This window comes from Numenius arquata, chromosome 14, assembly GCF_964106895.1.
Source record: "Numenius arquata chromosome 14, bNumArq3.hap1.1, whole genome shotgun sequence".
Classification (NCBI taxonomy): Eukaryota; Metazoa; Chordata; class Aves; order Charadriiformes; family Scolopacidae; genus Numenius; species Numenius arquata.
The window spans coordinates 5,240,651-5,264,700 of NC_133589.1; the positions used below are offsets into that span (position 1 = coordinate 5,240,651).

Here is a 24,050-nt window from a genome sequence, read left to right on the forward strand (position 1 = left end):
AAGGAAATGAGGAGTTTTACCTCCAGCACAGGCAGACATGGCTAATCCCTCCACGGTAACCGTCTCCCTCAGCATTCTCGTACAAGCCTCTGTGAGGTTTGCCTCTTTTTCTCATTCCTACCACCAAGAACCAGCACGTCTATCCTACCAGGCATGGCAGGGAATCCAGGAACCTCAGTTCACACCCAGTCCGTGAGCAAGTCCCATCCATCTGCATGGATGTTATTTACATCCGCTGAGACAAACGCAGAGCTCTACAGTCACTGAAGAAGGAATCTAAGGTAAGGAAAAAATAACCTAGCTATTTTAAAAGGCAAACCCACTAGAAAAAATCCTCATGTGAGAATGCTCTCCCGAAGAGCAAAATGCTTCATGCGCTAACGTTACAGCATCCATTTAGCTCAGCGTTTTTCATTCTTGTCAACTGCCAGAGCTACTGGACATGGCCAACAGACTGCTTTCAAATTAGAGCAAGCCCAGATAAAACACAAGGAAAAAATACCCTGTGAGATTTAGAATACGAAATGCCGCACGAAGTGGGGAAAAGGGACCACCATATGGTACCGGGAGATGTGTGAGTGGGAGAGTAAAGGATTTTAACTTGTGAAGCACATGTTGAAAGGGGAACAGTTGTTCCTTGCTGTCGAATCCAACACGAAAGCCAATACATTAACATTTTATCTAAAAATAAAGACACACTCCTCCTGAACATTCCAGCTCAGTCAATTACATGCTGATCGACAGAGCAGTCTACTTGGCAGGACCTGCCTACAGAAGAGGATGATCCCTACATAAATTGAAGGGCAAGGCTGCTCTCTCCCCTCCGGGCTTTTGTTTCAACACAGTGTGACGTACTCATGCATTCTGAAGGGGTTTTCAGCATCAAGAGCTGGTTTTGTGCAGCTGGGATAGGAAGGAGGGGATTAAGCGAGTGCTGGAGAATTGTGGTCTGGCAGGAATAGTGTTGGACTTAAATAGAAAGAGTCAGCTTGTGGGGGTGGATTGTTTGGGGAGAGGGGGAAGAAGAAGCAATCTATGAAATAGCGGGGGAAGGGGGTCGTTGTTAGGCAAGTACTGTGAGAGGACGAAGTGGCCGTACAGGGACATTCGCCTGTGGAGCAGGGGGGCGGGAGGGAGGCTAAGAGCAATCTTCACAGTGCAAAGAGGGCATCCTCCGAGCGCTCCTGCTTTTTCCGGCTGGAAGGATTTGTCGGAGGGGTGGGGGCTTCCAGGGGAGGGGAAGGCAGATTGGGAACCATCTCCGCCGCTTTGGCTCGCTCTTCTAAAAATTTGTCAAACTCTGCAATGCAAAAAAAAAATAAAAAAATAAGGAAGACGGGTAAGAACTGGGGCTGTACATTCAGCCCTGGAGACGGAGATTAGCAGGGTCTGAAATTCCAGCGCGTGGCGTCCCGTCGGGCTGTGTTTGCAGGCACACACACCTGTACAGCCCGACTTCCTCAGGAAAGGGCACAGATGTCCTTTGAGACACCCTAGCTCAGGCAGCAGAGGGAATCAAACCCACGCTACGCCATCGGCTGTGACAGAAGCAGGGAAACATCATTCCAAAGGGCTGAGCAGCTCGGGGACATGGACACATTCCTGCTAGCACAAACACAGTGCACAGCCAAGAAGATGGCAGGAGAGCACTTACAGCCAGGAGAGCTCCTCATACCATAAATACTAACTTTTTGCTCTAAAATGCTCTCTTCCCACCTTTCCGATTGCAGAAGCATTTGCTGGGGAACATTAGTCTGGGAGAAGTCAGCACCTCAGCAGGGATCAAAGCAGATAATTCCGTCTGTGCACTAACCTGAGAACGTCTCATAGCCACAGGCATCTCTGCTTACCTTCACTGGTCACTCCTTCTTCCAGTTCATCTCCTTTCTGCAATTGGAACAAAAAGGCATGTGAACACACAGGCAGTGCTTCACCTTCACTATTATCCTCTACACATGTTTAATGCAACCGGACAGTTTCCACCACTTTTTTCCACATGTTAACTATTTGAGCAGGGCAACCTGGGGAAATGGCACGGCTCCCGCGTCGGGAGGCCAATGGTGACTGACACTTCACTGCGCTGCGAGCAAGAGGACGAGTGCTAGAAATACTTCTGAAGATTGCTGGTGGATACCTAAACTTTCCCCGTTGGACCTGAATGGCAGCCCAGCGCTGTTTCCACTTCAGACAGTAGGCCTAGTCAAAAACTGAGCTGTGTGAGTCACACAAACACCGTCTGAGATGCCATCTTTTGTCACAAAGTCCTTTAAATGTCAGGACTGCGGTTTGCATTGTGTCTTCAAATAAAATGCACTTCTAGCTGACAAAGGACATATGCCGCAAAATAGTTTGGGCCCAGTGTTCCTCCTGTGGGAGTTCATTTCTGACTTCATACAAAAATATAGCAGCTTTCCTGGTGTCTATGCTGTACAAAGCCAAGGCAGGGTGGGTTGGATGAAGGATGCTGATGGGCAGTTACAGTCCATCCATGAGATACAGAGGCTGGGATGCCAGAGGGTCAGTGCATTTCCACCAGCTGTGTGAATGTCAACATAAGAATTTCCAACAGTGTTTTAATAAGGAAATTAAAAGTCCACGGATGTGGCATCTCTTGTCAACCTATCAGGATGTTAAAAATGGATGAAAATAGTACTTGAAAACACATGCTGAACCTCCTTTGAAAAAGAAAAGTGTTTGTACCCTGCCTTCTCTACCAGGAGAGCGGGAACATACTGATTGGCCTCACAAAGGTTTTTAATGCCGAAGAATTAATGCCACTAAGCATCTACCAGCTTTCTACTGCACAGAGGCTCCCAAAGGTACACCCAGCAGCCACTGCTTCCCATGCAGAGGTACTGTTTGTTCCAACATACCCCAAAAAGGGTAAGGAAATTAATAACGATTAGCTAACCTAATCTGTAACTTCCTCAGCTGGGAAGCAGAGAACTGAAATGCAGCATTAACAAAAAAAGGAAGGGGACAACCCAGAGTGAAAAATAAAAATCCAGTCCAAACTTTCTCAGAGGGCATCTCTATGGCACACCCACAAATCGTCAGGATGGGGACCCAGGTACCCAGTACAGTCCCAGCTGCAGCGAGTGCGATCCCCAGGCTTGTTCAGGCATTTACACAGCCCTTCTCTGCTTTGCTCTCTTTGAGCAAGACTATCCAGGGGATGAAAGATGTACAGAGCTACCTCGCTATCTCTCCATAAGATCTTCTCTCCTGCTAAATTAATTTAAATGGCAAAGACAAAAGTTTATTGTTTAAGCAGAGTGGACATGCTACATCTACTGTATTTCTTTAACAAAATGAGGCCAGTTTGTAATTAAATTTGAAAATAACTGCCTATACCAAGGCCTGAAAAAAACTACCTGCAGCTGAAAACCAGTGACATTTCAAAGACAGGCAGTGGATCTGCCAGACTCGAACATCGAAACCCAGAACCTGTTTAAGCGCTTCTTAGGCTTTGGAGAGCAGAAGCGTTTTCTTCCTTTGAGTACAGTCAGCTCCTGCAGTGCCGGACCAGAGGGCTGACGTGCCGGAGCGTGCCTGCAGCACTGCTGCCAGAGCCGGGGAGCGGAGCCCAAACCCTCCAGCTCCCAGCCAGGAGCCCAGCAGGCAATAGCCAGGGGCTGGGGGAGACCTTAAGGAGCAGGGAGTTATCTAGGGACAATATCTGAAGTCATAAGAAGTAATGGAAGGAGATGATCCTTAGGGATAGGGTGACCACAAAGAAACAACTCAGTTCACCGAAACCATGTTTAAAAGAACAGTCTGAAATACAACCCACCACCCGTCCCCAAAATGCACTTGGTTAATTTGAGTCAGATGCTTACATTAAAAAAAGAGACTGGAATAAATGTGTCCTAGCTGTACCACAGCTTAAACCAAACGTGTACTGGTACAGCAAAACAAACTCCAGAGTGAAGGAAAAGCTACTTTTAGTTCTGTCGTTTGTTTGTTTGTTTAATAATTACCAGAGAATAATCATCTAGGAGAAATTGAAAGCTATAAACATTGAAGAGAGACTGTTATAAATTTTTATTATTACTCTTATGAAACGTGTCAAGATTGCTTGCCAATTTTACAAAGACATCTTGATTTGCAAGGAATCTAAGCCCTGATCCAGCATCTCTTAAAAGCATGCCTCAGCGTAAGCATGCACTTTGATCCTCTCAGAGCTAACGCAGCCTTAAACATGTGCTTTAGGTCCGGTGGAGAACACAGGAAAACTTCAGCACATGTTTAAATGCTTTCCCGTACAGGGACCAGAAACACAGGATTTCTGTAACGCATGCTATTCTGTGATGTAAACATGGAGAAGTGAAAATAAAACAACTCAGGAAAAAATGCTTTGATTGAATTGCTGACCACGACCTTATCTCCTCCTGCTGAGGGAGTCTCCTCAAAGGGAAATAAGCCAAATGATTCGGAAGTCTCACTGCCTCCCATTATGAGAAGTACCACTAACTCAGCAATGCATTGAAAGTTATCTGTAAAAGTGCTAGTGCCCATGTGAAAAATGAAAATATAAAGAGTCTCACCAAGTCGGTACTGAGCCACTCCTCAATGTCATCCATGACAGAGGACTGTGCAACAGGGATCTAGGGAGTGCAGCGAGAGAACAGCAAGGCAGGCAAAAACCAAAACACATCCACAATCATGGCCACAGAGCGATGGAAAACGCCAGAAATAAGATTAAAAACAAAACAAAAACAAAGATGTAAGATGTGCTGGAAAAAAAAAAAAAGGCAACAAAATATAAATGGCATTTCAAATAAAGAAACACTTGGAAAGGAAATTATGAACAACAAGGCTAAAAAAAACCAAGAGAAAGATTATGGGGAATGACGTGACTGGATGCCAGTGTAAGACGGGTAACTTCTCGACCACATATTAAAACCATCAAGATGGACTGATGATTCTAATCTTGATCGTGAAAAGCTTTTAAGGGTAGAATACTGGATATCAGTTAGGTTTTGAAATGTTAAATTTACACCTTTTATTTTTTTAAAATGGGTATTAGCCACAGTAAAGGGTTAGCAAAAAGAGGGGCTCAAAGTCTTCAGGCAACACTCCTACAAAAACAATTTGCTTTTCTCCGCAGGTGGAGGCAGTCAGAGCCCTGGGTACACAGTCATGTCTCCTTCCAGATCCTCCTTCCCACCACACCACCGAGCCTTGGCAAGCCCAGGCACACCGGTTTAAAGCCAAAAGGTCCCGGCTCCCTGTCCCCACTCCTCTGCCAAAGGTGGCCCTCTGGCAGCGGAGGCAGCAGAACCCAACGTGTGCCAGAGCAAAATGTGGAGTCTCAAAGGTGAAGGTGAGGAGGAGGATGGGGCAGCAGGTCCTGGGGCGGGCAGAGGAGGAGAGCACAGTGTGCGCTCATCTCAGCTCCTGCTCCAGCACGCTGCAGCGCTGCCGCAAGGCTCACGGGAGCCTGCCCGTCAGGCCTCCATGGATGGTTTAACAAAAAGCATGGAAGGTTTGCCTCTTCCCCTGCGATAAAATCCCCCACGTTCTGCTGTGCGATTGCAACAGGCAGCGCGGATGCGCCGAGTGCTGAACTGCAGCTTTTTCACAAAGTGCCACAGGCAACTGGGTCAGCGAAGGGAAATTACTGCGTATTAGGTGTAGAATTTCCTGACTTAACTCCACTGCTTGAATACAACAGAGGGCTGCAGAAGTAAACAGGAAAACAGCACAATAGAGCGCGTAAGGACAACCTGAAAAACATTTGGAAAGCAATGTCAGCCAGGCAGGTTGCGGGCGAGAGAACGGCAGCGGAGCAGCGGGGCTGGCAGGGAAGAGACCTCACAGCGCTGGAGAGGCTTCTCCTAAAGAGAAAAGGTGTCGGGGGCTGTTCACAGCTTTGCCTGAGACCTCTCACGGGAAGAAGAGCTGAAAGAGGCTCTGCAGCTGAATTCGCTGGGAGATGTAGTTTTCTCAGGGACTTCCAGCAGAGGAAGACAGACAGGGACTGAATTAGAGGCAGCAGCACAAGCTGATGCTGTTTAGCAGAGCTCCTCAAGAACTCTTTCTTCTAACCAAGCGGCCCTTTGCACTGAGGGGGTCAGTTAAGCCCTTGCCTGAGGTGAGGTCTGCTAAGGTGGGTTAGTTGTGTGAAGGACTGGAAACCCAGGGCTCAACCCAAAGCGTCTACCACCAAGAGAGGGATCGGGAAGATGGCTTGGCTCCGACTCTGCAGGTTGCTGAACAAAGTAGGCGTGACAAATCCAAGAAGGGTCAGAGGTACAAGCTGTCATCTTGCTTTCAGCTAATACATGAAGATCCCAAACAGAAAATAAGTTCCTGCAGTTTCCTTGGAATGGGCCAGATTTTAGGATAATTGGCTCCTTTTTAATTGGCAACGGAGAGCTGAAGCACGCATGTACAACACTAGCGCAGTGTGCTGAAGCCGCTGCGAGCTGGCCATTAACGAGAGGAGGGCTCTGTAGACATCTTCCAACAGGTTCCTTACCAAGGACAAGTTGCATCTTGTAGAACTGCCTTGTTAGTTTTACCAGCTTTGGAAAACACTGGCTTCAGAGACACAAAGCAACGAATTTATTCAGCCTACAGCAACGTAAAACCTACTGCAGAAGTTTCACTGCTGTCTCTCTCTTGCATTGCTTAACACTGTGGACAATAAGCAATGCTCTGAAAAGTGTAGCCTTCAGAGCTGTTGGCTTGTTTGCAGCTCAAAAAGTACTTACGTTTCTTTAAGGATAAGAAAATCTGTATGGAGAGGAGGAGCAAAATAGCAGGGGTTTTTTTTGCTTTTCTGTAAAATAAGAGCAGCTGTTCTAAAAAGCGTGGTGGTACTGCGGTCCCTGCTCTAGGAGGAACAGCAGTTCAAATCTTGGTCATGCTGAAAACACAACAGATGACTGAGCAAGTAATGGATTCCTGAGAATCGCAGGATTCCTGAGTTTACAGGAGTCCTTGAAGAACAGCTCAGCAGGATAGGAGTCTGTGCTACTGTGTTTTGTAAGATTTAATTTAAGAAAAAGGAAAAAAAAAAGGAATTCTACTTTCAGACAGACCTACTTTATATAACAAACAAACAAAAACCTCAGAAGTGCAAGAACACTTCTCGCAGGTCATATACAAGAAGCAGAGAGAGCTGTAAGATAAACATTGAAGCATGTCAGCCTTTTGCTATTCAGCACTGACCTTTTAAAAAGCTTCCCCCATCTCCCGGCACACTTATAGAAGAACCAAGCGTTTGTATCTATTGCTCCTTCCATGCTCAAACTTCCAATTTACTTTCCTCAGACTCTGAGCCCCATTTTCCCCATAAAACACGGGTTAAATGCATCAGGTTCAATTTGTTCAAGAATAAAGAGGGGGGAAAACTCTCCAGAGTAACTGGAAGTTTTAAAATATTTTGACTATAACATTGTACCATTTATATTTCATTTGAAACTGACCACACACAGAAATTTGTTTTTTGGCCAGTCAGTTGTGTATTTGGCATGTGCCCCCCTTCCAGAAGCCTGAAAAAAAAACGTGGAGGGGAGTTTTGTTAAAACTAATCCCCTAAAACACAACAGAAGCGATGTAAAAACAAATTAGCTAGTTTACACATTAAAAAAAAGACAACAGTTTCTGGGAACAAACAGCAGTGGCAGTCGCAGACTACATGGAAACGGCTCCAGAATGGGATACCGTCTTGTTAATACTTTGATTATGCAAACACACACGGTCTAGTGAAGCTCTCAGTCTTGGCAAGACAGCTCCCTAGATAGTCACTGCTGGCTGCAAGAGCTGTTTTTATAACGATATTGTGATTTCTTTTTTAAAAGTCTACACTCAAATTAAATGGAAATTAAGCCAAAAAATATTTTGGGGTACTTTAAGTAACTGGCTTTAAATAAAAGTTGGGCTCATTGTTCAAATTCCCTTTTTTTTCCAGTCTTTGGAAAATCCTACAAATGGGATCATCTCAACAGTCCTGAAAGGGAAATGGACAAGGAGGGTTGGGAGAACAAAAGTGAGCGTTCAATCCCACAAAACCCACAGGAACCTGGAATTCAAGTTCATACTTATCTAAGTTAGATTGTGTTGGTGTTCTCACTAGCAATCAAAAGCCAAGGAGTATTGCCAATATATTTCCTCAGAAGTCATAAAATCCAATATTCTACCCTTAAAAAGACAGTTTAAGGTTATTATTATCACATTTTATTTCTATTAAAAATGATCCCACTGGAAAAGAAGCAGGTATGAAATGACAATTCAGGTCTCTAGGTGAGCTCATTAATGTTCTTAAAATGTTTAACAAGGTTCATGCTAATTGTTGCTAGACTCCTGTCTTGTAGTAGCTTAGTTAATTCCACTTCTTTCTAGGTGTTTAACAAAGCTGACACCAATACTTGGGTAGCTGCTCTACACTCCCCCCCGTTAGTAATAGTAAAGAAAGGACTATTATTCCTACGGCAGCAGAATACGAGCTCTCAGCTGCACACTACCAGTCTGCTCCAGCTCCCTACTCCAGTCTTGCCATCTATTTAAAGCTGTTGGGATCTTGAAATAGCTGCCTGGTCTCGATATTAAGAGCACATTTGACTTTACATGTAAGGACTGAATTAGCTGCTTGACTACTCATAGCTGTGTTTACACACAGCACAGGGGAAGGCAAGAGCTCAGGTGTTCCCCAACACAACGCAACAACCGGCCAGTCTGGATGTGACAGGCACGTCCAGGCAGTGAAAGCCTTCATTCACGTGGGCTATCAGATTGTCCTTGTAAACTGCTCCATAAAATGCCATGGCTGGACAGGTAATGAAGCCCACGTGGTCTTCAGAACAAGGGAACACACCTGCTTGCCTTCAAAAGAGAGAAGGGTCCTACCACACAGAGGAAATCAGATCTTCACAAATTTATTTTCAGTTTGTCCACAATTCAAGCACGTTAGTCTCCAAGAAGATGACATATTTCAACAGTCTCATGTTACTCAAGGCATTTCCAAATCTTAGATCCTATCTCTCTATTGAAGGCATACATAGCAGCATCTCATTTTAATTAACAACATCTCAGGAAAGGTTTCATTTAATCTTTACTCACATATCTTTACTACAGAGAGGAATCTCCTCTCTAGCCAGCTATGCTTCTGGTGGTCAAGATGAAATGCAGAAAGCTGTTCGTATCGCTTTGGGTGAATTCTGGTTCAGTTCCATTCCTCCCCTGCCACTGTCCCAAATAATGTCTGTCCTGACGTGGTGGCTTAAGCAACACCTGCTTCTCGCTTTCATAACAAATATCCATTTGGCACGTGAGTGGGGTAGAAGATTATTCTAACAAATGAATAAATTCATGCAAATCTCAATAACTGCCCAAACTCATGAGAAGGGAACCGGAATTACCTGCACTAAAATGTGGTGGCCTTATGCTAAAGTCTGTGCCCAAGAGCTGCCGATACAGACCTCTGTATGACACAACTTGCAAAAACCCAGACTTTACGCTGCAAACAGACCTGGTGCTGGAACAGCTCAGCTAATACCAGTCACGTTTGAACTAGGAACATTTTTTTCACGTCTAATTTTGTCTACAATAGTTTTGAAGGCATAGCTGGAATGGATAAAGGTGTGGTTTGTGTCTCCGTGGTCCTGGCATCCCCTTGCCAGCAGAACCAAGCTGTAGATTAAGCTGAAATAGAAACAACACTGCCAGATTCACAGGGAGAACGCACACGGAGCGCTGAGTGAGCCTCCCTCTGCAGATGTGTGCTGGTGAACTGGGATGCACAGAAATAGCATGGGAAGAACTCAATCCTAAACTTATGGCAGTTTGGAAAGAACAACGTCAGGTCAGGAGGAATATGAGCACCATCCCTCCCAGAGCAACCCACCAAAGCAACCTCTCCACCAGGTGGAGAATATCCTTCCTGTGGTCTCAGTGTTGTACAGGCATGGGTAATGGCAATGTCACCTCGCCCCTCTTTGCACCCTCATCTCAAAAGTACAAAAAGTTCCCAAAGAACGGGCACATCAAGTTCATACCTGGGATGCCAGTTATTCCACTGGTATTGCAAAGGCTACAAAGTCGTATTAATAAATACGGTTAAGAACTACAGCCGGTTAAGAGAGAAACAGAGTTAATGATTAGTTTAGTTTAATTTTAGGTATTTCTCTCTCCTATTTAGCATACAAACAAGGTGACAGGCTTGTAAGAGCAGCGACTGGCTGGACAGCCAGACCCCCTTCCCTCCCCAAATCCGTATGCCTCCATGAATGCTGCAGTATCCTTTTTTCCAGACTGAATAACCACAAGCCAATGAAGGAATATTGTGTTTGTTTTTTTAATAAAGCAGTGGTGCGAGTGGTGTGAACAGCAGGGGTGCCGATTTCATGCTTCCCTGCTCTTGTAAACAGTGGAAAGGCAAAGAAGAGGAACTAACTCAATCACTGGATTATTCATTATGGATGAACATCTAACAGTGGCATAGTACATCTCCGAACAGCAAGAGCCTCTGCGAACCACAGTCAACAGCATCAGAGGCAAAGCAAGCGCTGCTCACTTTATGGCTTGTCACTCTCTTGTAATGAGCTGTGGGTCTCCGACAAGCCCTGAAAGGAAACTCTGCCTCCCAAGGACAGGTACCTACAGCTGGGCTTGCCCCGTGTGCCAGCAGCCACAGAACTGCCTTTGGGTGCTTGCACGGGCAGGCAGATATGACCATATATATATAGGTGTGTGTGTCCAGTCACTGGGCACCCACCAGCCATGCAAACTTCTGAAAAATTCACAAACTGGCCCTCAGAAATAATCTGGATTAGCCCTAAATCTAGAAGAATAAATGCAGAGTGTTTCACAGAGTTGGTGCATTTCAATATTACATGCTCTGGATTTTCTCAACCTTAATCTCTCTGGGATGTTTATCTCTTTAAGTACTGGACAGCTGAGTCTGGGACATTCGAGGCTCTCCCTGGAGTGAAGAGTTCCTGCTCCACGGGTGTCCTGACACCTAGCCCCACAGGCTGTGCTGCAAACGCACCCCATCCCAAGGGGAATTCTGCACTGCATCTTCCTGCACTCAGCTGCAGTCAGGACTGTCTCACAAGGCCTTTGTACAATTAGGTCCCATTAAGTGTTTGAGATTAGTACCAATAAAGTGATGGATTGTGTCATCCAAAAATACAAAATTGGTCTTCGAACTTGGCTCTAAGGCACGGCTGAGGCTGTTTCTGCACTTAAAGCAGGCTTTTGAACTTCTCTCTGCAAGCATGTTGATGAAGGACAACTTCAAACAAGGTCAAAACGTGCAGTCTCAGTGATCTTCAGAAGCATGATTTTATCAGAGCACTGGCATCACTAGACATGGGAATTAAATCCTTAAAGCCAGAAACACTATTGTACCTTCTGGAGTCTGAATCCTAATGGCAGTGGGGTGGAAGGTGTCAATCTGGGTAGCAGTTGTCCTACTCCCTTCCCTTCATAAAGAACTATCCCTACGTTACTCAATTCAATTAGGTATGATCCTACAACTTCCATGTGTTTATTCCAGACCATGAAGTTAAGCACTACCAGGAAAGACTGCTTTAAAGACACACAGAAAATGTCCTCTTTATGAACAAGATCCATGAGACTTGTGTTTATCCCTTGAAAAGTGGATACTGCATAAATAAATCAAGACAGTATAAGGAACCAATTGGATCCCAGGCCTCTTCTGAAGGTGATGTGGGATCCTACAAACAATTCAGTTGGTTACAGGCCTTTGTGCTGTATAAACCAGAAATTGGTGCAAATCTCTCCCTTTGCCCCAGGTAATGATGTAGGTGGGAAATAAACTCCTTGTACTGTCTGATTTCAAGTGGTTCAGTAGGGCAGGACGAGAGGTGAATGGAGGATGGTTATTCTAGGAAAAGGGACTGGGGTGGGCAGTAGGAATTGCTTCACTGGTGAAGTCCTCACCATTCCTTGTGTAATTAGCCACTTGTCTATGGGCTCCATGTCTGAGTTCCCACCTTTACCTCTCCTCTGTGTTGAGAACAGAAAGGTCCATAAAGAGAGAAACCACAGCAACAACCCATGATAAAAGCAAAAACAGCAGCAAGTTACAAACTTCACATACACATACACACACCCCGAGTTGCCTACAGCAGCTTCTGGCAGCAGCTGCATTTCCCTCTGCTGCCTGTCAGCTCTGTCCGTGGAGGGGCAGACCTCACCCCGACCTCTGCACTTCCTACAGACAGTTCACAGAATTTTAGCACTTCCTCCATGCTGATATTAAAAAAAAAAAAAAAAAAAAAAAAAAAAATCACTGACTAGTAGTGAGGCTGATGTCTGTCACCTTCTTAGAAGAAGAAAAAAGTGTAGGTTAGACAACCCACTAAAATCAGTCAGACTTTACTGAAAACACTAGTATTGCACACCGTAGAGTCTCCCTTATTTATGAAGCTGGGAGGTGCAGCACACCCTATTTACCTCCTTGATCTCAGCAGACAGACTCTGCCCCAAACTCCAACAGCGCGACAGCTCTAATGACGGCGTTGAGCAGGAGGGTAAGCAATGGCAGTTTGCTGCAGTGTTCTGGCAGCCTTTCAAACTGCCCCTCTCCACGAGCGGCAGAGGTTAAAAGGAACCGCTGATGCATCCAGTTCCTGGGAGCAGGCTGCAGACTGCATGGCACAGCAACACAAAGGCTCTCAAGATGGCTCCTTGTCCTTCAGCATCTCATCCCTGAACCAAGGACTGGATGCAGAGTCATCTCTAGCTCTGGGGGGGTTTGCTCGGGACCGGCAGAGCACAGCGGTTCCAGCCCACTGGTCCTGCCAGAACTGGGCTAGCTCAGCAGAGAGCCACTGGTGTATTTATGTACCTCCATCCAGATGCCTGTATACGTGGGATACCTCTCCTGTCCCCATTACACAGATAATGGAGAATCAGCTGTAATCTTTTATGTTTCATTTCAGTCCTTGTGCTGAGAAAAAAAAAAGGGGGAAATCACTCCAATTTCATCTACTATCTGTGGAACACTAGAGAATTGTTTCTTGGACACCTCTCCTCCCAGTTGTGATCACGCAACAACTCTGTGGCAACAAAAGCAATTCCCAACATGGAAAAGCAATATTAAGAAAGCAGTGTATTTTTAGCTCATCTTGTTTCCAGCTGCTAAATCATATTAAAAGACAGCTAATGCCACGTGATCAGCCATCTCTCTCCAGACCATTCTGAGAACGACTACATTAGAAACGTCGGATGTGCTGAATTTTACCACTGGACAACTGTGCTGGAACAAGATGTGTGTGAAGAATGTGTTGCAAAGCTTTTGGCTCCTCCCTAGAGCTGTTCTTAAATTAGCTCTCTACCCAAATGAATTTGTGTCTTTCGTTTCCTGAGTACTGCCAGTATTTTTGCTACACATGCTGGGGCTGGTGACTTTAGGAAAGCTTAATTTTTATTTCCTTTAAGAAGAGACACCCACGAGCCTCACAACACTTAACAAAAAAGTAGTGTTTACCAATTACCGAAAGACTGCATTTCAAAATAAGCTATTTTGATTACATGATACGGTCATCAGGACCTTTGAAAAGAGGCTGAAAGTCTCTACAACATCTCAGAGCCCAAAGTTCCACAACCCATAAAGCGTTTGCTCCAAAAAACTTTGACCGTCAGATTAGCTTAGACACAGCCCTTTGAACTGACAACACTTCAGGCAGAGCGGCAGCTACGCTGGTGTGATTGACACGTCGCATCGGTGCCTCAAGCAGAATTGGCTGAGAACAAAAGTGTTAATAAATAAGGACACGACCCTGTGGCCACCAGGGGAACACAGCCCCCTTGACCAGTAGCTAAATGCAAGGCCCTTAGCATTTGGTTAGCCAGGAACAAAGAGCAGAATCGCAAATCCTTTCCCAGGTCCTGCCAATAACACAGTTCTGTGATACCGGGGGGCTTGGACTGTCACACTGGCTTCAGGAATTCCTCTCTCATCCCCCTTTAATATATCTCTGCCCCTACCTCCCCGTGCTTCCCCCTGTTCTCTCAGTACTGCTGGGACGAGTTTTTCTGGGCTGAGCTTGAAACTGGACACAGGGATGACCTGCATTATAAATTACCCTTTTTGCAGGAGGAGAGGGATAGGAACAAGCAGACAGATTTTTGGGGTGGGGAGATGCTCCATAAGAAATTGTTGTTGAAGCCCTGATACCACTGAACTGTGGCCCAGGCAGGCAGGCAGCTGTGATCTGACCCCAGCTGGCTCTGAAAGCAAATTCCCCCTGGCTCAGAGCAGAAGCTGCCAGGCATGCCAGCTGCCCCCAGCGCTCCCAGTTCAGCTTATGAAAGAACCAGGGCGGGATCAGCCAAGGCATGGGGAGGCAATTCTCCACGGAGGGAGGTGTGCGCATGCTGCTCCAGCTCTCCCATGCTACACTGGCTCTGCCGTGCTCCCTAGTGGTCAGCACAGACCAAAATTAGCCCAGGAAAAGGCTCTGAACTTGCTCCGTCATCTAAAAACTTGCTCACAGCTGGAGTACAAAAGAACAGGACAGTTTTAAAAAGCAGGCTGGCAGGTCGAGGGATGATCTGAAAGGTCTTTCTTTCACTTCTGCCTTCATCAAGGTATGCAGACAAAGCTGGCCAAGCTTGCTCTCTTAAACACGTTTCCAGCATCAGCTGCTGTGAGGTGACAGTACATGGGCCTCTTCTGCCCACAGAAGACAGGAGGAGCCTGCCCTGGGACAAACAGAACAGGCTGGATGCAAGGGCAGTTATGGCAAAGCATGTAAAGCGTTAAAAATCTACATAATTTCTCTCCCTGTAACTTGCTTGTGTATCCACGCACTTAGAGCAAAGTCTAGTAGATCAAGACCGCATCAACTTTCGTAAGCAAAACCAAACCAAACAAATGCACACCAGTGTTCGCAAGACGCTCCCCACTTATTCTTTTCAGCTGGACCCCCCCCAGGCAAGTTGCCAGAACACAGGAGAATTTACCCACTATGATTTTGAGGTCTTTTAGGCTGGTATGCTAAGTAGCAGCTCTTAAGAAATCATTACTGAGCAAGTACGTGCTCCTAGATATCAATTTCAAAATAGCCAGTACTAGCGTGTTGCTGGAATACAGAATGAGAAGTCTCAGTCAAAGCAGCTGCCTACAAGCTTGGATTCCACGCACAGCTCCAGATAACAAAACACAGAGCAATGACCTACCCCTCCTGTGTTCTGTTTTCGAACATCCAGGGCAGACGCTAGTCCTTTGACAGCCTGTGGATCCTCATACGTCACGCTGAAAGAAAGGAACAAACCACAGAACTATATGGAGGCCCAGCAGTCACCCATGCAGAACCCGCTTGCTACTCTGATTTACTCCCCTGGAAATCAGAAAGCACATTCTTTTTCTTAACAAGACTTCAAGTGTACTAAGTGTATTCCAAGAAGAGGAGTGTGCTCCACTCATCAGTTTCAGTACACATGTTGAAGCAAAAGAGTAAGACTGGCATTATGAAAGGCAAGGAAATAGGTTATTATGAGGCACCATAAGCGGGTCCAAGAGGTAGCAGGGGACTACGAAAAGAGGCCTGATTACAGATTACGTTTTGCAAAGCTTTGAAGATGACATTTGGAAGCCTGACCTTGATCCGTGCATAGGGGAAAGCAGAGGGAGGCTCCAAGACAGATGAAACATAACTAAGCAACTACAGTGAAGCATACAAAGAAATGCACTTTACAGAGGTTGGATTTTTAAAAAGCTTCTTAAATGGCTATTCAAAAGGGACACGTAGCAGTCAGGTGACAGAGGCAATAGCATCATTTCTCAGAGCAGAGTGGTGAACCATGAGCTGCAGCAGACGCCAGCACATGCCCACAAATCAGCCCCTGGGAGGAGCCGCGTGTCGGAGCAGGAGGAGCATGTTCTCCTCCAGCCTGGTGGCTTCTCCCAGCCTCTGAACACAACGCCCAGGGGCTCTCACCCACACACCGCGCATCTCCACTGTCTCGTTGCTGCTCCATTTATACGGTGTGCAATCCAAGGGAGACAGAGCAATCCTCCCTCATGAAATCATGGGCTGATACATGCGCCTTGTTCCATTAGCTCGCAGAAGGAGATAGAGGTGCAGTGTGGGAAGACTAGTTTCATGCTTCATTTAGCAGAAGAGACAGAGGGACCTCCATTAGATCTCTCTGCAATGCATCTCCTTTCTGACTATACATTAGGGCTCTCAGCCTGAAATCTCCAGTGGTAATGTACGCCTCTACAGCAGAGCATGTCTTCTGAACACTGATCCTACAGCTGAGGCAGTACCAATAGCTATACTGATGACTGCAAATAAAAGATCCTAATAAATTTGCTGGCTCAAGTTTTCCAGAGCTGCAAAGTTTTTGATAATCTGCTAAGGTCTGAGTTAAACTATTTAGCAACTTTTCTTAGTTTGAGACAAGATATTGACGATGTTCTGACTGCTGGTAGCCACTACATCCTCTAGAATATGAAGCCGGAAGGAGGCAAGAAATAATATATGAAAGAAAAATACCTGAGTGTGTCTTTTCCTGAATCTCACTTGACAGGGATCAAAGGACTTCTTAATAAGTGCATAGATTTATTTTACATTAAAATAATTGGACCTGTTAAATGCCCTTGAAAGTGCCAGATCTGCAGCTCTAGAGATGCAAGCCCTATGCATATAAACAAATTAGGGATAGCATGGCAGCCGGACAAGCTACACTGCCTTGAGAGCCTGTGAGAATCTGACTGCTGGGCCAATGGGAGAGTTTAACTGGATGGTGATTCTGTTTCCAAGCCCTTGATGACAGTAATTCAGTCACCAAAGTACATCCATAACCTTCAGGTGAAGGACCCTTATGCTCCTGTATCTCAAGCACTGGCTGGGTGGACGGGATGACAAGCCTTTATGAGAAGAAGCATCTGCAGATGCAAAGGCAAGTTCATTTCCAAGTTTCCAGTGAGCTCATTAACTAAGACAGTCAAATAACATTACTCAGCCAGTCTGCTCTGCCCAGCAGCAGGAACTTCTCCACTTGCTCATACTAATAATGACTGACAGGATAGGGATTGGATTAGAAGTACAAAAACATACACCAAAACTACTTTTTCAGTCTGGAATGAAGTCAAGAATTTTCAGATTTATGCCCTTAGAAAACAGCAATGCCATGACTCAAACAGCACTAAACACAAACTCCAACATACTTCTTTCGCTGCTCAGCCAAGGAACTGCCTCTTGTCTGTGCAAACATGTCGAAGTCATCACGAGGATTAGGATTACTGTGTTGTAGGGAGCTGAGTGTGCCACTGACGCTGTTTGTACCCAAGTCTGCAACCAGAGACAAAAAAAAGCAAACCAATGAAATAGCAAACCATATGCAAGCACCACTGCCACAGCTATGTCGGCTACGGAGGAAGTCGTGAACAACAGAAGACAGCTATAGGTATCATCTTGTTAACAGTCATGGCACTGAGCACAGTTCTGTCCAAAAGAGGCTGGAGGCTGCAAATCACGCATTTCTTAAAAGACAAACGTAGAGATTTGTCTTATTCCTCCTGGAAGCACCACGCTGTAAGTAATCCTCATAGAGAAGCCAGCATTTGGGAATCGGTGTGTTCCTGCGGCCAAACTCATCCTGAGGTATTTACTATTCACTAACATGGTCCAAAATTTTGGGCCTAGATACTGGTCTGCGCCACAATGCTGTCTCTCAGCTATTGACTGTGAAACCAACAGCTTCAAGTCAAGTCATATGATACTGGGGCAGTGCTCAAAGAGGTGGAGAACTTTCAGTCAAATCAAGTGATCCTATCAAGCAGTCTGGTTTGATTTTATGTAAAACACTTAACAGTTTCATAAAATCCTTCACTGGTTTTATGAAAATTCAAATATTATTTGTATAAGGAGAATCAAGAACATTCACCAGACTGATTTGATGGAGAACTATACCTAAGCAGAAATAAAAGTAGTAGTACAAGTTTTACCATGAAGATGAACCTGCACCCTTTCCTTCAGTCTCCCCTTTGGTTAATAAATCCCTCCCTTTGTGCCACGCTAGTTCCAAATTACAGATTGCTACAGTGCAAGGGATTGGGAAAGCCTTCCTAATCCTGTAAGCCACATACCCAAACCCTCTGAAGGCTACATGGCAATATTAGTGAGGCAGCGGAGCGCCAAAGGGGGCAGAAACTCCCTGACGCACAAGTGAAAAATGGCTCCTCATAAATCCCAACAGCTCACTGCAATAAGGGCTTCTACCGGGTGTTCGGGTCGGTCACAGGGACCTCAGCAACTGCTCAAACTTGTTCCCACAATCACATACCTGTGTGATCACAGCCTCTGCATCCTGTTCAAGATGCACAGACTGGTTAGGCTTGAAAAAGCCCATGCATTGCAGCCTCGTGTTCATTGGCACTAATTAGATCAGGTACTCACCGAGCCCTGCCAGCTGTGAAGAAAGCGAAGACGGGGGCGCTGAGTTTCCAACCATTGGGCTCACTACAGCTGGAGAGCCAGGACCCAAATCTATTAAATTATCTTCTGTCACCTCGTTCAGTACCTGTTGGGACAAAAGAAACACAGCAAGTTACACATGCCAGAGATTTCCTCTTGCAGTACAATATTAAACAGCAAAAAATAATGGGTGCTTCCTAAAAAGATGTCTCTTGCATACTGCGAAACGGACCAGTCTCTTGGATACAATGGTGATGAGTGCAGTACAAAAAGGGTCAGCCACCAAAAAACCTCAGTTTGAGTGCTCAGCACAGCAGGAAACTCTCCTGGAGGTCATCTACATCTCTTCAGATTTAGCTGATGTGTTTGTGTTCTCCATCTCTTCTAGAATCAGACCAACATCAGATCTAAGTCAAACTGAATTTGCTACCATCTTCCACTTTAGGTATAAACTGTTTTCGGAAACAAAACTTCTTTGTTGTGACTAAAGTTACAATGCCTAGAGTCCACACAGACTCAAAAGCAATCAAAAAAAGTTAACAAAGAGAAGAAAATCCATCAAGGATCATAAACACGGTGATGTTTTAGTAGCAGTGTTTTCCTGAGCCAGAAGTTGTCACTTGCGGTTTGCCACATTCTTAGGCTCTTTTCCTGGTACCCACTATGAGCCACTACAGGGCTGGACAGGTGATAGCTCTGGTACCAGTGATATCAGTACAGCTAGAATGGTGTAGCTGCTGATACAATAAAAGCAATTAAGTACTTACTCCATTGCTGGCATTTTGTGTTGAACGTCCCGATCTGTATCGTTCAAATCTGTTTAGAAAGGAATCAAAAAAACCAACATGGACTATCATAAAACCAATACCAATAAACAATGACAAATACAAGTTTATAACAAAGCCATGACATGCTTGCCACTGAACTTAGTTTTTTTGTTTGTTCAAGACGGAACCCTGAAAGCTTTAACTCCAAGCCAGGACAAAGGGAGGATAGTTGCAGAAGTTGCATTTTTTGGCAAATGTGGATATTAAGTTAACTAATCGGATCTTGCAACACACAGGCCTGAAAAACACTGTAGGATTTGTCTTTGATTGGTGGTTTTGGCTTTTTTTCATTACGTGCTTCATGATAGACTATTCTGTTAGCCAAGGGGCAGGAGGAACTGCAGCAAGATTGGTGCTCCCAGGTAAATAAGCTGAGCACCACAGCAAGTCTTACTCCCATTTAACAGCTCCCTCTTGCTGCAATACATGTAAATTAGAAGCCACACACGTGAGCACAGCCCTACCCAGGCAGCACATGGCAAGAGAAACAATGATTAGCAAATTCATTTCTTAAAACATTCTGGGTCAGCTCAAAGATCATCAGGACCTATGTTCAAATAGATTGGGACTTTCCAAGAATGAAAAGTAAAGATGTTGGATAAAAATCCTCATACTTCTTAGGGGACAAAGTCTGGTTAGTCGAGGTCTGGTCTCTTTTCTACTCCTTCCCCAAGCAGCTGTGCATCTGGGGCCGCAAACCTAAACCCAGCTTTCATGAACTCAAAAAAGCAGAGGGAACTACCTCCTCTCAAGGCCTCTCCAAGGCCAGTCTGATCCCCTTCCTTACCAGGAAAAGCACCACAATTTCTCTGAGGTTAGAGTTTTTCCACATTTAAAAGTAGTTTCACATGTAACCTCGCTTTTCAATAAAAACCCTGTTATATTCATATAATCCTGTGGGTTTGCTCCCAGATGGACAAAATACAACAGGGAATCTCAGGCAAACTAAGATGTTTTCTAAATGTAACAGAGGAAAATGCAGACTTAAAGGGCAGTAAAAACAAATTAAGGCCCAAATTTCAATTTTAGGAATCTGTGGGTGTCTACTATTACTGGAAATCCAGCTCCCTTAGCTGGAAACCTGAGACACCTCCCACCTCATATTTCTCACCAAAAGGCTTATGAACCACACGTTCGTTTACATCCAAAGCTTCACAGTGAAGGCTCCTGCTTGAGTCACTGACAGAGCTCGGTACCCAAACGAGAAATCAGCGTGATGAACGTGGAGCTTTCAGAACAGCAGAGGAGGAACTGGAATTTATTGAAATCCTCAGACCAGTGCAGCTATTCTACCACAAACAGCCTGCTAACATCACTCAGTTCACCTTTCAGTGTATAATGGTAGTCATTAAATAAATAGATTAGCCCCAGTCAGCAAAGTCACAGATGGGGGAAAATAGAAAAAATATTAAGGGTGACCAGACTAAGCCTTAGTGACAGTTACACTCTGCCACTTGCAGAATCATGCTCGTGGCATGAAACACATATACCATTTCACATAAAAAGCCAGCATTTGTTTCAAAGTTTGCCCCAATCTCCTGTGAATGACTAAATCAAAGACAAAATCGAGGCCACTGAGTCTTCTTCCCAGCTTTTTCTGTGACAGCACAGAATCACGTACCTAGAGCCCAATTTATTTTTAAAGGCTTGAGAAACAAAGTCCTGTGCTAAGAGCAAGGAACAAAGGGTACTCTTTAGTGCCTCACTCCCCAGGCCTGTCATTAAGGGGAAGATTAAACTTTCCCAAGACTGCTGTATCACGTGTCGCCTACTGCAGCAGATGTGGCTGACAGCGCCTTTGTCTAACGTGTCCAAAGTCCTATGACCCAAGTCCCGCCCCTGGGGATGACTCTCGCAGACCATCTCTTCAAAACCTCAGCTCTGCACAAAACAGGCTTTTTTTTTTTTTTTTCCAAGATTTTAATTGTTACTTAAAAACAAAAGCCTTAAATGCATGAAGGTGACGCCCAGCTCAGGCAGCTCCCCTCGCACCAGTACTGGAACTAGAAAGCTCAGAGATCAGAAGACAGAGAGAGCTCACAGGAGCCTCCCTAAGCCAGGAACCAGCACAAGCATTTGTGCACAGCCTGAGTGAGCAAGGACAACCAGCCACTGTGGCTGTGCTATATTCAGTCCCAAGTCCCTACATCTGTACAGCATCGCATCACAGGGACTTTGCAGACTCAAGTCTCCGCTAGTTCAGAGAGTTTTGCACAAGGTTGCCCTGCATTTTACAGCTATGCCCCACAAAAATTCAATGGCTAGGACAAAAAAAAATAATTATAGTATTAAAGGAAACTACTGAACCCAGAATGTTACCATAAAAGCCCATAAAAAGACTCTGTAAATGCTTTCTGTGGTTTGTTTCTCTGTATTTCGTTATGTTGGACCATTGGCCTAGATGGCCAACTTTTGTCCACTGACCTATCCTACACTTAAATGAAAACCCAGAGTGAATGTAAATAGTTGATGGAAAATGTGTCCCACCTTTCGTATCGGAGGAAGACATTATTTAAATCATCATTCACATGCAGCAGCTCCTCTGTGACTTCTTCATTGGACACTCGTGAGATAAGCTCCACAATTCTCTGCTGCATAGCTCTACAGGTTCGGTTCAGTTCCTAGGAGGAATGCATTGTGCACACACAGTCTGATAAGCAGGTAGCAATAAGTAGATTTAGCTGAGCTCTGTTCACAGCCAAACATCTCCCCCAACTGAGAAACACTAAGACAAGTCTATCTTTGCATGATTAAATGTCACCCAAAAGCACATCTAATCAAACATGCCCTTCAAGAGACGATGGCATAAAAACTCGAGAGCCTATTTACAATTCAACATCCTGATTCTTCTTTAACTCTGAGCACTTCAGAAAATAAATATCTCTATTTTAGTGATCTGTTTTAAGAATAAAACATGTTAATACAACAACTTTCCAGAAGAGAGCTTTCAAGGAAAATTCAATCTGGTCTTTTTGGCAGTATCATCCTTAAAATCTAAAGGATGCACGTGGTAGAGCAAGTAGGAGGAAAGTTCATCAGGGCTAACACAAGCAGCTAAGGATAACTGTTCAGGACACAGAACTTACCAACTACCGGGAACAGGAGGGTGAACACAAAACAAGGCGCAGGAGCATGAAAAGACGAGCACTCCACGCACACTTCAGTACTGAACTATACAGAGAAACATTCCCTTCACCTGAGCAAGTCTAGAGACAAGAGACTGCAAAAAGGCAGTGGGGAGTTCCAGAAGAAAATTTTAAAGAATATTGAGTATTTTTTATTTTAGAAGTGTCTCATGCCAAGAAATCTGGGTTTCAGTTTGCCTAATCAGGAGTTCTCAAGCTTCCAGGACATCTCTTCCATCACCAATTACTTAGCAGAATTCCTTACTCCTGAAAGGCCTCAAGACCAAAGGTCAAAACTGGTACGTTGAGGAGGAACTACAAGAAGAAACGTGACATATTGCATGGTGCCACTGATTAGGCCCACGGTTTTACTTCAATAAGCACTGACATTTCAACTAAAGCATGTCCCTCTGTCATCTTCCACCCCCCCCAGCTCCATTTCACAGCAAAAATTCAGCACTAAACAAGGATGACTTGTTGGTACACAACCTTCGGGATGAAAGCAGAGATGTGTTTGTTTTCCTTGCATGGTCTGACATCCTAAGCTCTGGATAAATTTCACCTAGTGCAATCCAGCTGCCTTAACAGCTTGAGGAATGTGTTCTCCAATGTCAGTTTTGATCCCATCACTTTAGAAGCAGATTGTGACATTTCAGAGGTTTGTTTGCTGCCTTTCCGAGAGGGCTGACAGTACCTATCTATTCTGCTCAGAGCTGGCTCTCCAGCAAGCTGTTTACATTCGATTGTTGGAGAAAATGTCAGGAATTATTTAAGGAGGAGGGCTATATAAACCTCAAAGCAAGGAGTCCTTGCATGCAGCACCCGGCTCACAGCTTTCAAAAGACCAACCATCCTTTGTGATCAAAACCGGGTTCTCCCCAGTTCTGTGACTCAGATTTAGGATGCACTGGTCAAAGAAAGGAACCCGTTGGAATAAAGAATCGTTGCTGTCACTCCATTTTATGATCAAGTTCTTTCACCTTAAAGATACGCTGTAAGGTTACACTGTCAAGATGTTAGTCGTTGTTTCTGAATGTAAGCAAACTGTTTTACGCTGTTTTGGTCTGCTGTGCTTTCCTGGAATCTTCTTTTGTTTTGAGCAGTCCGACCCAAACGGGCAGTAACTGAAAGGCTCTTTATTGCAAAGCCTCTCATCAGCTGCCATGATGGCTCCGAGACAAACACACAATACCGCTGCATGGGAGAAACCAGTTTTTGGATGGATTTCAAACTCTGATGTATCACAGAGAGCAATTCCCTGCCTTCCTCCAAATGTACTGTTGTGAGAGCCCATCCTCCCTGCTGGAGGATCAAAACAGAAGCCTATTCTGAAGCTCTGGAAAGGCAAATACCATGTTAAGGGCAGCAGCTGGAATGCTGGATCACAGTGTTCCTCATCTGTATTGCATGTGGCGCTGTTTTACTTTCCTCGGGCAAAAGGGCACATCGCTACCACTGGCCTGAGGAAACGGGTACAAAGCCTGAGACATCAGCTCAACTAAAACTGTTTTCCCTTTTGAGATAATAAATCCTGCACCGGTTTGAGACTTTCCAGCAAAGAAACCCCTTCTGATTACCCAGTCTACACCTCAGGACAGCATGAAACTTCACCCGAGTGCCTGCCTTAACCTTCAGGAGAAGCTACAGCACATCTTCTGGAAAGACAGTAAGTTCATATATAAGATTTCAAG

At 44.9% G+C, this 24,050-nt stretch overlaps 1 protein-coding gene across 1 annotated transcript in view; it reads right to left on the reverse strand.

Annotated features, from left to right (window-relative positions):
• Positions 1–1,151: 1,151 nt before the first annotated feature.
• The window catches only part of TOM1L2 (target of myb1 like 2 membrane trafficking protein), a 52,533-nt gene continuing 29,634 nt past the window's right edge, over positions 1,152–24,050 (reverse strand). Inside the window, exons 8-15 of the mRNA XM_074158304.1 lie at positions 21,722–21,855; positions 19,175–19,223; positions 18,390–18,513; positions 17,159–17,282; positions 15,163–15,238; positions 4,548–4,607; positions 1,851–1,887; positions 1,152–1,300 (exon numbers count right to left, since the gene is read on the reverse strand). Coding sequence (XP_074014405.1) covers positions 1,152–1,300; positions 1,851–1,887; positions 4,548–4,607; positions 15,163–15,238; positions 17,159–17,282; positions 18,390–18,513; positions 19,175–19,223; positions 21,722–21,855 — 753 coding nt within the window. The remainder of the gene's footprint in view (positions 1,301–1,850; positions 1,888–4,547; positions 4,608–15,162; positions 15,239–17,158; positions 17,283–18,389; positions 18,514–19,174; positions 19,224–21,721; positions 21,856–24,050) is intronic.